We start from the raw sequence: 12,204 nt of genomic DNA on the forward strand, positions 1-12,204 counted from the left end.
TGTGCTCTCTCTCTGACAAATGAATAAACAAAATTTTTTAAAAAAGTTTAATATTTATAAAACATAGTAGGGGAAACAGTGATACACATGTGACAACATCAACTTATACTTCTGTTTGTATTTTCAGAGTTATAATCATATACATATATATTTTAGATTTTATTTATTTGAGAGAGGGAATGAGAGAGAGAGTGAGCATGCACATGAGTGGGGGATGGGGAGAAGGAAAAGCAGACTCCCTGCAGAGCAGGGAGCCTGATGCGGGACTCCATCTCAGGACCCTGGGATCATGACCTGAGCCACAGACAGTTAACTGACTGAGTCACCCAGGTGCCCTAGAGTTAGAATCATACATAATACATATGTAATACAATAAATAACAATACTTTCCTAATGTGCTATCTTGATTTAGCATGAATTTTTCTGGCTACACTAGCTGATCTATGTTTGTGTGTGTATGCGTATGTGTGCTTTTATAGTAATCTCCACATTCGGCATGGGGCTCAAACTCACAACCCCAAGATCAAGAGTCACATGCTCCACTGACTGAGCCAGCCAGGTGGCCCTCACTTAAGCTGATGAAGTTGATTTTTCTGTCATGTACAACTTAAGAGTCCTGGTTAATATCCTCCCGTCTTTAGGCTACAGTGCACACAGGATGGAGGAAGGCACTTCAGAGCCAAAGGAAGTGGGTGGAAAGCCTATTTCCTTCGGGCGGCCAGTGGCTCATGTCCTCAGACACCAGGCCCTCCCCCAATCCCCTGTAGAACTGCCCCCCACCTTGCTTCTTGGTGTGACTTCACAGACCTCCTGGTTCCGCAGTATCCTGGAGCTCGAGGCAATTATGGCTGAAGGATTTCAGGAGATACACGGACTATGGCAAAGAAGAGAGGAGCAGAGACACTCTTCTTTGTTCTCTTCCTGGACTATTGGCAAGGTACAGAGCTCTGCCCTCTCAAAGGTCCTGTCACAAGTGTAGTATGGCATATACCCAAGTAAGAGACTCAGTGTGAACCTAATTAGGCAGGGATAGTGTCCTCCTCCAGGTGGAATGGTGAACACAGAATTTCTCTCCACCTCTACCTTCCTTACCTCCTGAATTTACCATAGGACTTCTTGCTCAGAAGCAGGTAACTTTAACATTTTTCCTGACTGAAGCTTTCTCAAAAGACCTCTGTGGGAGGGTAGCCCATAGGCACCAAGCTTTTTGTTATAAAAATTTTCAAAAATATACAAAAGTAGAAAGATTTGTATGAACCTCTATGCACTAATTAGGCAAATCTTGTTCATCTATCCCCTCATATAAACACACACACACACACACACACAAACGCACACACACATTTTAAAAATAGCTTTATTGAGATATAATTCACATAACATAAAATTCACCCTTTTATTTATTTCTTAAAAGATTTTTATTTATTTATTTAACAGACAGAGATCACAAGTAGGCAGAGAGGCAGGCAGAAAGAGATTGGAGGAAACAGGCTCCCTGGCAAGCAGAGTACCCTATGTCGGGCTCGATTCCAGGACCCTGGGATCACGACCTGAGCCGAAGGCAGAGGCCTTAACCCACTGAGCCACCCAGGTGCCCCAAAAGTTCACCCTTTTAAATAAATAATTCAGTGCTTTTTAGTATATTCACAGAGTTGTGAATCACCATTGCTTAATTTAATTTAATTTAATTTATTTTTTAAAAGATTTTATTTAGGGGCGCCTGGGTGGCTCAGTGGGTTAAAGCCTCTGCCTTTGTCTTGTGTCATGATCCCGGGGTCCTGAAATTGAGCCCTGCATCAGGCTCTCTGCTCAGTGGGGAGCCTGCTTCCCTTCCTCTCTCTCTGCCTGCCCCTCTGTCTACTTGTGATCTCTGTCAAATAAATAAATAAAATCTTAAAAAAAAAAAGAATTTATTTATTTATTTGCCAGAAAGAGAGAGAGAGAGAGAGAGAAAGAGGAGAGCAGCAGGCAGAGGGAGAAGCAGACTCTACGCTGAGCAAGGAGCCCAACATGGGGCTTGATCCCAGGACACTGGGATCATGACCTGAGCCGAAGGCAGACGCTCAGCTGATTGAGCCACCCAGGCATCCCAACACTGCTTAATTTTAGAACATTTTCATCACTCCAGAAGTACTGTCACTCTCACCAGCTTTCATGCCCCATTCCTTCTTTCCCACAGCCCCTAGCAACCACTCACATATTGACTGCTCTATAGAGTTGTCTCCTCTGGATATTTTGTATATGGAATCACACAGCATGTGATCTTCTGTGACTGGCTTCTTTTGTGTAATTGGTTTCATGGTTCAGTCACACTGTAGCCTGTGTCAGTATTTCAATTCTTTCTGTGGCCCGACAATATTCCCTTGCATGCCTATGCCACAGTTGGGTCATTTCCACTTTTTAGCTATCTGAATAATGCTGTTGTGAATATTTTAGGAACATAAATTTTTCAAAGTGAACACTTGATTTACATCCTCTATTTTAGGGTTTTACTGCGTTTGGAACTACTTTTGATATTTACTAAACTAATTGGCTGATAGCATTCTGGCAAATTCTCTCGGTATAAAGATACTGGGCCTGTGGAGCAAAGCAAAAAGGACAGGAGGTACATCATACAAATTGTCCATCAGGGGTGACATCAGGAAAAGGGGGGAATGTGACTACTCTTTATCAGGGCACTTTAAAAACCAAAGGGTTTTGGGGAACAAACGTTTTATTGCTTGGGCTTACTTCCACTGCCACTGTATTGATTCTTTTTTTTTTTTTTTTTTTTAAAGATTTTATTTATTTGACAGGCAGAGATCACAAGTAGGCAGAGAGGCAGGCAGAGAGAGGTGGGGGGGGGGAAGCAGGCTCCCTGCTGAGCAGAGAGCCCAATGCAGGGCTTGATCCCAGGACCCTGGGACTATGAGAGGCTTTAACCCACAAGCCACCCAGGCAGGCGCCCCCCACAGCCCGTATTGATTTTTAATGATTCACTAATGTCTCAGCAAAAGAGATCTTTTTATTTCTTTCGTTTACCAAAGAGCCATCAGACCTGGAAGCAATGTCTATGTACTATTGCCAGTTTTTGTGTAGAGCTGAAAGCCTCCATGAGCACACATTACCAATGGCTATGCAGATTTTCTGACAGGAAACCAGGTGAGAATCAGCATTGCCACTGGTTGTAAGAAGTTCAGATTCTTCCAGATACTTTATGAATGCTGGGGCACTCAGTGGGTGGGTGCTATAGCCCTAACAACACTTCATTAGGGGATAGGTGTCTCTTCCTTGGTGGTTTTCTTAATCCCCTGGGGCTGCAGAAAGGACTGGCCTTGACCTGTCACAACATCCATAAAGAGAAAGCCTGAAAATATAGTTACAAATATGAGTTGCTGTAGTTTTTTTGTTTTAGCATAGTTAATCCATATCCTTGATGTGGCCACCTGAGTGTCGGCAGTTTTGAAATCAGTCCATGGCATCCTAGGGGAGACTGTTGACCCAGTGCTCTTCCATTTATACCTTCCTTTGTTTATTCATCAGTGACAACATCAGGAATTCCTTGTGCTTATCAAACAGGTCAGGTAGGGGTGGCCTGAGGTCCTCTGAATCCCCTCCAAACATAGACCCTTGTGTGGATTAGTGCAGCATACGCAGCAGTGTTGTTCCCTGTCCTTCCAAACAAGAAGGCATCCCATTTCCAAGATGGTCAAAGTCATGGCTTGTTGGCATAATTTCCTATGGACGGGAAAGTGTTTGTTGAGGTGTCCATCTGTGTTTGCTCCCCTCCAAAACTGAGCACCGAGAACAGCCATGCTTGGATCCAGTGTTTCTTCTTGCTGGTCATTGTAGTTCCTAACACCGGTGTGTGATAAGGGGAGAGCACGTTTCTGTCCACAGATGACATCAGCAAATTTCATCTCAGCCCCTCCTCACAGGTCTCTTATGGTTGGTGCCTTTCCTACCAGTCTCAGATGGGAAAACCAACTCCCTCAGAACTTCACTGCCCGAGATCATAAGGCACTCAGAGGGTGGACTAGAACCCAAGTTCGGTGCTCTTCCTCCTAGAGCAGGTAAAGTGTGTGATGCTTCTCTGGAAACACCATGTAAAAAAGTAGAGATTTAAAAAGATTTCATGTCGGTCCAATGAATGATTTAATCACAGCTAAGGTTTATTTTCTCCACAGGTTCAAATACTGAAATTTCATCAAGTTCAAAAAATACGGATGAAGGTTTGGCTAAAATATTTGGTAAGTACCTATCTAGTGTGAAGCTACCATACTGTTTGAAAGAGTCTCACCCTTCTCGAGGGTCATCTCTCAGCTAACCCTATGTTTTGATGGGAGGGAAAGTGATGGCATTGACGCTGCAGCAAGTTCTTTAAAGAGTCAGAGTCCCAGGAAATTAGGAAAGTATGGAAGGTAAACACTTGGCAAGGATTCCGGTCCTCAGAGAGAGCTCCGTGCAGCAGAGCAGGACTACCACATGGGAATTATTTCAGGTGCTGAGCTGGACCCCACCCTAGACCAGCAGCATCACAACTGCCTGATGAGGGGCCTGGGAGATTCCTGTAGCAATGGATGGTGAGGCCTGAGGCTGAGATAAACCTTCTCCCCAGGTCTTCAGCCCTAGCTGAGCATGAGGATCCCCTGGAGAGATTGTTAAAAAGAGGCAGACAGCTCCTCCTCCCTTCTCTCCCACACCAGTGATCAGATTCCTTGGTGGGGGATGATCTTGCCCTGGGACTTTTTTCCCAGAGAAGGCTCTCGTCTCTGGTGGTGTGTGTGGATTAGGGGTAGACGCTGAGAGTTACATCTGGTCTGAGAAAGAGCTCCCAGGAGTGTGAGCACTGATGCTTCCCTCTGGGTTAGGACCTGTTGGATGTTCTGATTGCAGAACTATGCCTGCCAGTCCTGCTTGGAAGGGCCATCTCTCTACATGGGACATGGGCCTTTTTTCCAGGAACTGCCCCATGTTGGGAATTCTGGGTTTGTCCTTCCTCCACATGTGCTATTAAAGAGGCTCCAGGGGACCTGCACTGAGTGTCTGGCTGGTTGCAGGGGTAGTTACCATGACTGAATGAGTGAAGGATGCAGTAGCTCTTGCAGCCACCTTACTGTGCTGGGAATTCTCACCCGGGAATCAGAGACTTTTGTCCTTCTTGCAGAAGCCCCATGTCTCTGAATCCCACCCCACATGTGTGGAAGGGGAGTGAGGGAGTGTGAAGGTGGGTGTCTGGTTTGGGGTTTCGGAGGATCCCATTATACCCCAAAGGCCTATTGACCTTCCCAGCACCACGTTAGTGTTGGCCTTGGCATTGGGGGGCCACCAATAAAATTTCCAGGTTTTCTCTGAGCAACAATTCAGGATCTTGTAGGTCAGCACATCTGTCATGGAAAGGGCTGGTAATGAGAACTTATCATTTTTTTTTTTTAAGATTTTATTTATTTATTTGACAGAGATCACAAGTAGACAGAGAGGCAGGCAGAGAGAGAGAGGGAAGAAGGCTCCCCACTGAGCAGAGAGCCCGATGCGGGACTCGATCCCAGGACCCTGAGATCATGATCTGAGCCGAAGGCAGCAGCTTAACCCACTGAGCCACCCAGGCGCCCAAGAACTTATCATTTTACTAGTAATTCCTTTAGCTGATTTTTGGGTGTTGCTGTTGTAAGCACCTATTTTATCAAGAGTAGACTACCCACCAATGTAACAACAACCCTTAAAAAAGGACTCAGTATAAATATCATATCAATGGAATTTTGATTATTTTTTGTGGCTTAGCAAAGTTAACCTAGAAGGGGAAAAATGAAACCATTGTCCCCCAGGGAGAAATAGACACTGCCTTTAAAAAAGAAGGAGGGGTGCCTAGGTGGCTCAATCAGTTAAATGTCCAGTTCTTGGTTTTGGCTCAGGTCATGATCTCAAGGTTGTGAGATCAAGCCCCACCTCAAGCTTCATGTTCAGTGGGGAGTCTGCTTGAGATTCTCTCTCTCCCTTTCTCCCCCTCCAATCATGCTCTCTCTCTCTAAATAAACAAAAATAAATAAAATAAAAAAAATTAAAAAAATCTTTTAAAAAATAAAATACAAATAAAAGGAGAAATTAATATATTTCAAAAAATAGAACTATGAAAAAGTACTAACAGTTTTATAAAGGAAGAGTTTTCTGAACTTACAGAATCTGTTATCTATAAGTGCTGAGTCTTTTCTTTCCCTGCCACTAGCCTCCACCCCATTTTTGTAGGTACAGTGTTCATATACAACATTTTTTCCCCAAAGATTTTATTTATGTATCTGACAGAGTGAGAGATCACAAGTAGGTAGAGAGGGGGAAGCAGGCTCCCTGCTGAGCAGAGAACACGATGTGGGCTCGATCCCAGGACCTTGAGATGATGACCTGAGCCGAAGGCAGAGGCTTAACCCACTGAGCTACCCAGGTGCCCCTGTATACAGCATTTGTAAGTGAATTTTGAAACCCTCTGAGGAGAACCTTGCCCTTTGACTTTGTCATGTCGTGGCAATCCTGATGTGACATGGAATTCTCTGGGTCAGCCCCTCCCTCACTCCTGGGATCTTGGTGGGGACTGTCACCAGTCTGCAGCAGTCCTCCCAAGACTACCTCAAAGACATTTCATGATGCTTGCAGCTCATTGAATCAGCGTCCTTAGTCCCAAGTTTCCTGCATGTCACGTACTGACCCATCAGGGCTGCCGAGATCATGGTGAGCACCAGTGTGTAGGTGAAGGGAGTCGACTGACACCTGACATCTACACACAGGAATGATTTTTGAGGTGTAAACATCATGGTCAACTGGATTCAGAACTCAGCCTTACCTGGCAGGACCCACTTCCTCTTCTCAGTCTGCTTAGCTTAGTGCCTGCCTTCTGGCTTTCTTGGGATGAGTTGGTTTTCCTCTCCTGTCTGCTCTGTCCCTTGTCTAATTGCTCTGTGCAACTGTGTCACTGTGTTTGCTTGTGTCTGTGTGTACTTCTGCCTCTCCCACATGTCTCGATGGCTCAGGGTTGCAGACCAGGCAGTGTGTTTCCATCTGCTTTGTTTTTGTCTTCTTTAAAATATTTTAAAAATATTTAACCATTCAGCACCAACAATGTATGTCAACTGTTATACAGAGTTTCTTTGAACAATTTGGGTTCCAAGTGTTTATTTTGGTCCTATTATTTGAAGTTGGACCAAATTTTACCCTCAAAACAGTACAATATGATTCACAGTGATACCACCTATGTACCCCTCCCCACATTTATTGAGACACAATTGACATATAACACTGTATAAGTTTAAGGTGTAAACATGGTGATTTGATACATATTATATGATGCAAAATGAAGAACAACTCAGTGTTAACCTAATTTCCTCCATCACACCCTGTAATTATTTCTTCTTTATGCTGAGAACATTTAAGATCTACTATTTTAGCACCTTCCAAGTATGTAATATGGTATCATGAACTATAATCACAATGTTGTACATTGTATACCTAGAACTTACTCATCTTGTAATTGGAACTTTGTAACGTGATCAATATCTCCCCATTTCCCCCAACCCTGACCCCTGGAAATCACTATTCTATTTTCTGTTTCTATGAGTTTAGTTTTTTTAGATTTTATGTAGAAGTGAGATCATACAGTATTTGTGTTTCTCTGTTTGACTTATTTCATTCAGCATAAGGCCCTTAAGGTCTGTTTATGTTGTTGCAAAAGACAGGGTTTCCTTCTTTCTCATGGCTGAGTAGTATTATGTATTATATAAAATTATGTAATATATATCATCACCTTTTCTTTCCATTTATTCACTGATGGACACTTAGATTGCTTTTACATCTTGGTTATTGTGAATAATGCTGAAGTGAACACAGGAATGGAGATAATTTCCTCAAGATCCTGTGTGCAGTTCCTTTGGATATATACCCACAGGTGGGACTGCTGGGTCATATGATAGTTCTATTTTTAATTTTAATTTTTAAAATTTTAATTAATTATATATATAAAATCCATATATATAATAAATAATTATATATATATATATAATTTATTTTTAATTTTAATTGTTCCCTTGGAGCCCATAAAATTTACATTTCCACCAACAGTGCATAAGGGTCCCTTTCCTTCACATCCTCATGAACACTTATTTCTTGTCTTTTTGATGACCAGCCATTCTCACAGGTGTAAGAATGTGGTTTTGATTTGTATTTCTCTGATGATAAGTGATGTTGACATCATTTCAAGTATCTGTTGGCCATTTAAAAAAATGTCTTATTTATTTATATGACAGGTCACAAGTAGGCAGAGAGGCAGGCAGAGAGAGAGGGGGAAGCAGGCTCCCTGCTGAGCAAAGAGCCCAATGCGGGGCTCGATCCCAGGATCCTGAGATCATTACCTGAGCTGAAGGCAGAGGACTAACCCACTGGGCCACCCAGGCACCTGGCTATTTTTATGTCTTCTCTAGAATAATATCTAATTCCTCTGCCCATTTAAAAGTCAGATTGTTTGTTTTTTTGCTATTGAGTTGTATGAGTTCTTTATGTATTTTGGATATTAACCCCTTATCAGATATATGATTCCATTCTGTAGGTCGCTTTTCATTTTGTTGATTGTTTCTTTCATTGTACAAAAAAAAGCTTTGTAGTCTAATGTAGTCCCACTTGTTTATTCTTGCTTTTGTTTCCTGTGCTTTTGATATCATATCCAAAAAATTGTTGCCAAGGACTATAGGAAACAAACTGAATGTTGCTGGAGGGGAGGTGTGGAGGAGGATGGGGTAATTGGGTGTTGGGCATTAAAGAGGGCATTTGAAGTAACAAGCACTAGGTGTTGTATGCAACTGATGAATCACTAAATTCCACCTCTGAAACTAATGATACAGTATATGTTAATTAAATTGAATTTATGCATTTATTTATTTTAAAAGATTTTATTTATTTACTTATTTGAGAGAGAGAGTGGGCATATGAGTGGGGGGAGGGGCGTAAGGAGAAGAGAGAGAATCTCAAGCAGACCCCCTATGAGTGCAGAGCCGGACATGGGGCTTGATCTCATGACTCTGAGATCATGACCTGGGTTGGAATCAAGAGTAAGATACTCACCAGCTGAGCCACCCAGGCTTCCCTTAATTGAATTTGAATTAAAAAAAAAAAAAGACATGTCAAGGAACTTTTCTCTTATAGTTTCTTCTAGGAGTTTTGTGACTTCCGTTATTAAGTCATTAATCCATTCTGAGTCATTTTTTGTGAGTTGTGTACTACAGTGGTCCACTTTCACTCTTCTGCCTGTGGTTATTCAGATTTCTCAACACCATTTATCAAAGAGACTCTCTTTTCCCCATTGAGTATTCTTGGCTCCTGTGTCAAATATGAGTTGACTCTATATGCAAGGTTTGTTCTTGGGCTCTCAGTTTTGTTCCATTAATCTACGTGTCTATTTTTGTGCCATACAGTTTTTATGCTGTGATTGCTATTGCTTTGTAGTTTGAAATCGGGAAGTGTGGTGCCTGCCTCCAGCTTTGTTCCTTTCTCAAGATTCCTTTAGCTATTCCGAATCTTCTGTGGTTCCAAATGAATTTTAGGGTTGTTGTTTTTTTAATTTCTGTGGAAAATGCCATGGGGATTTTATTTATTTATTTATAGCAGGAACATGAGCTCAGGGTGTAGGGGCAGAGGGAGAGGGAGAGATAGAATCTTAAGCAGGCTCCACCCAGCTCAGAGCCTGATGGCAGGCAAAGTCACAACGTTGAGATCATGACCTGAGCCAGAATTAGGATTTGGATGCCTAACTGACTGAACCACCCAGGTGCCCCCAATCTCAATTTTTCAGAAATGATTTAGATAGGCCAAAATCTCCTTCCCCAGACCAGGCATTTTAGAGCATAACGTTATATAGCCATTGCATTTGTATCATTTATTCATTGAATTCATAGACTAGTTCTGTTGCTTATAGAGTAGATATATCAATCGTGGACTTCTGATATTAACATGCCTTTCTCGCTTCACTTGAGATGAAATTCTACTACAAGTGTTTTCCAAAGTTCCATTTGATGAAACAAGAACAGCGGGAAAGTCAATTACAAAGAGAGATGTGAAAGAAAGCAAGTATACGTCTTCAAAATTATAAGTGCACGTTTATAAAGGTCTATGTATTGTATCGTTTGTACTACCCTATCATTTTAGCATTCTTAACCCAGGTATGTAGGGGCAAAACCAAACTGATATGTGGAAGAAAAAATTATCTGATATACTCTTTATAACCTTCTACCGACTATGGAGGTCTGTGGCCTAAAGTATAAATAGCACGGTATTGCAGGGAGATCTCTGAAGTTCAGAGTTCACATGTCAGGCAGGTTCTCTCACTCTGGAGGCTGTTCAGAGGATACGAACCGGATTTGCAAGTGGTGCTCACTGTCCTTGGTAACACTTGGTGTGGGTAGTGTAAGGACTTTCTAGTCAACAGTACTTTATAGTTCAATGTGCATGAGCGCCCTGGTCACTGGCATGGGATAGTAAAGCTTTCCCACATTCCTCCCCATGATCTCCCCACCCTACACTCTAGCCTCTGGAAAATATTTGCACTGAGAGACAGAGATCTCTGCCTTTGGACTGACGCTCAAATGCCAAAGCTGAGGGGAAGAAGTTGGTCTCAAATGCAGAAAACATGTACATTAGCATAAATCCCACAAGTGACAGTGAACCCCTTTAAGGTGGACACTGTGTGCATTAGGAAATGTTTAGATTGAGGAATTGTTTATCAGGATAATCCAGGCATGTATGCTGTGTTGAAATTATAAACCTATTAGTAAACCATTTTTATAGCCAATGGTCCTCCCATTGCATTTTATAAACTACAGATTGAAGTGAATATTTTACTGTATAATAATGATGGTGTACTCTGCACGATGTTTTTATGTTCCCTTGGCTGACACAATAGGAAGAACACATTTTTGACAAAGTGCTTGAATGACTGAGTGTATCTATTCCTCATGATTCACCAATGTTTCATCTCTAGAAAACTGTATTTGTCACTAGTTGGATCAAAGTCGTCATACTTTAAATCTTTGGCATCCACCATGTAGGCTTCCCTACCAATTTTTTTTTTGTAGGGTTGAAAGCTGTAATGTGTACAAGTTAATGTGCACAGATCACTCAGTGGCTGTGTAGATCATCTGTGATGTACCATATTGATTTTGTGATCTGTCATCTACCATATTGAAACCATGTGAAAACTGGTGTCCCTGGTTTTGTGTTAAAAATTGAGGTTCTGTAGACACTTCATGAATGCTCTGTCACTTATGACAGGTGACTGCTGCTGTGACCCTGAAACTTCTTCATTAGGGCACAAGTTTCTCCTCCCTGCTGGTTGTGCCTACTCCCCCAGGGCCAGAGAAAAGGCCTGGCCTTGACCTAGAATCAAGAAAATGTGTTCAGACACATAGGTATCACAATGTCTGTAAAGAATATCCTGAAAATATAGTTCAAAATATGAGTTGCTACAGTTTTTTAGCACAGTTAATCCATATCCTTGATGCGGCCACCTGAGTGTCGGCAGTCTTGAAATCAGTCCATGGCATCCTAGGGGAGACTGTTGACCCAGTGCTCTTCCATTTATACCTTCCTTTGTTTATTCATCAGTGACAACATCAGGAATTCCTTGTGCTTATCAAACAGGTCAGGTAGGGGTGGCCTGAGGCCCTCTGAATCCCCTCCAAACATAGACCCTTGTGTGGATTAGTGCAGCGTACACAGCAGGGTTGTTCCCTGTCCTCCCAAACAAGAAGGCATCCCATTTCCAAGATGGTCAAAGTCATGGCTTGTTGGCATAATTTCCTATGGACGGGAAAGTGTTTGTTGAGGTGTCCATCTGTGTTTGCTCCCCTCCAAAACTGAGCACCGAGAACAGCCATGCTTGGATCCAGTGTTTCTTCTTGCTGGTCATTGTAGTTCCTAACACCGGTGTGTGATAAGGGGAGAGCACGTTTCTGTCCACAGATGACATCAGCAAATTTCATCTCAGCCCCTCCTCACAGGCCTCTTCCCACCAGTCTCAGATGGGAGAACCAAGTCCCTCAGAGCTTCACTGCCCGAGATCATAAGGCACTCAGAGGGTGAACTAGAACCCATGTTCGGTGCTCTTCCTCCTAGAGCAGGTAAAGTGTGTGATGCTTCTCTGGAAACTCCATGTAAAAAAGTAGAGATTTAAAAAGATTTCATGTCGGTCCAATG

At 42.4% G+C, this 12,204-nt stretch overlaps 1 protein-coding gene across 1 annotated transcript in view; it reads left to right on the forward strand.

The window, feature by feature from the left end:
* C7H2orf92 (chromosome 7 C2orf92 homolog) overlaps nucleotides 1-12,204 on the forward strand; it is a 40,254-nt gene that overhangs the window by 8,788 nt on the left and 19,262 nt on the right. Inside the window, exons 2-6 of the mRNA XM_032351979.1 lie at nucleotides 806-937; nucleotides 3,905-4,052; nucleotides 4,167-4,229; nucleotides 9,987-10,076; nucleotides 12,009-12,128. Coding sequence (XP_032207870.1) covers nucleotides 845-937; nucleotides 3,905-4,052; nucleotides 4,167-4,229; nucleotides 9,987-10,076; nucleotides 12,009-12,128 — 514 coding nt within the window. The 5' untranslated portion in view covers nucleotides 806-844. The remainder of the gene's footprint in view (nucleotides 1-805; nucleotides 938-3,904; nucleotides 4,053-4,166; nucleotides 4,230-9,986; nucleotides 10,077-12,008; nucleotides 12,129-12,204) is intronic.

This window comes from Mustela erminea, chromosome 7, assembly GCF_009829155.1.
Source record: "Mustela erminea isolate mMusErm1 chromosome 7, mMusErm1.Pri, whole genome shotgun sequence".
NCBI lineage: Eukaryota > Metazoa > Chordata > Mammalia > Carnivora > Mustelidae > Mustela > Mustela erminea.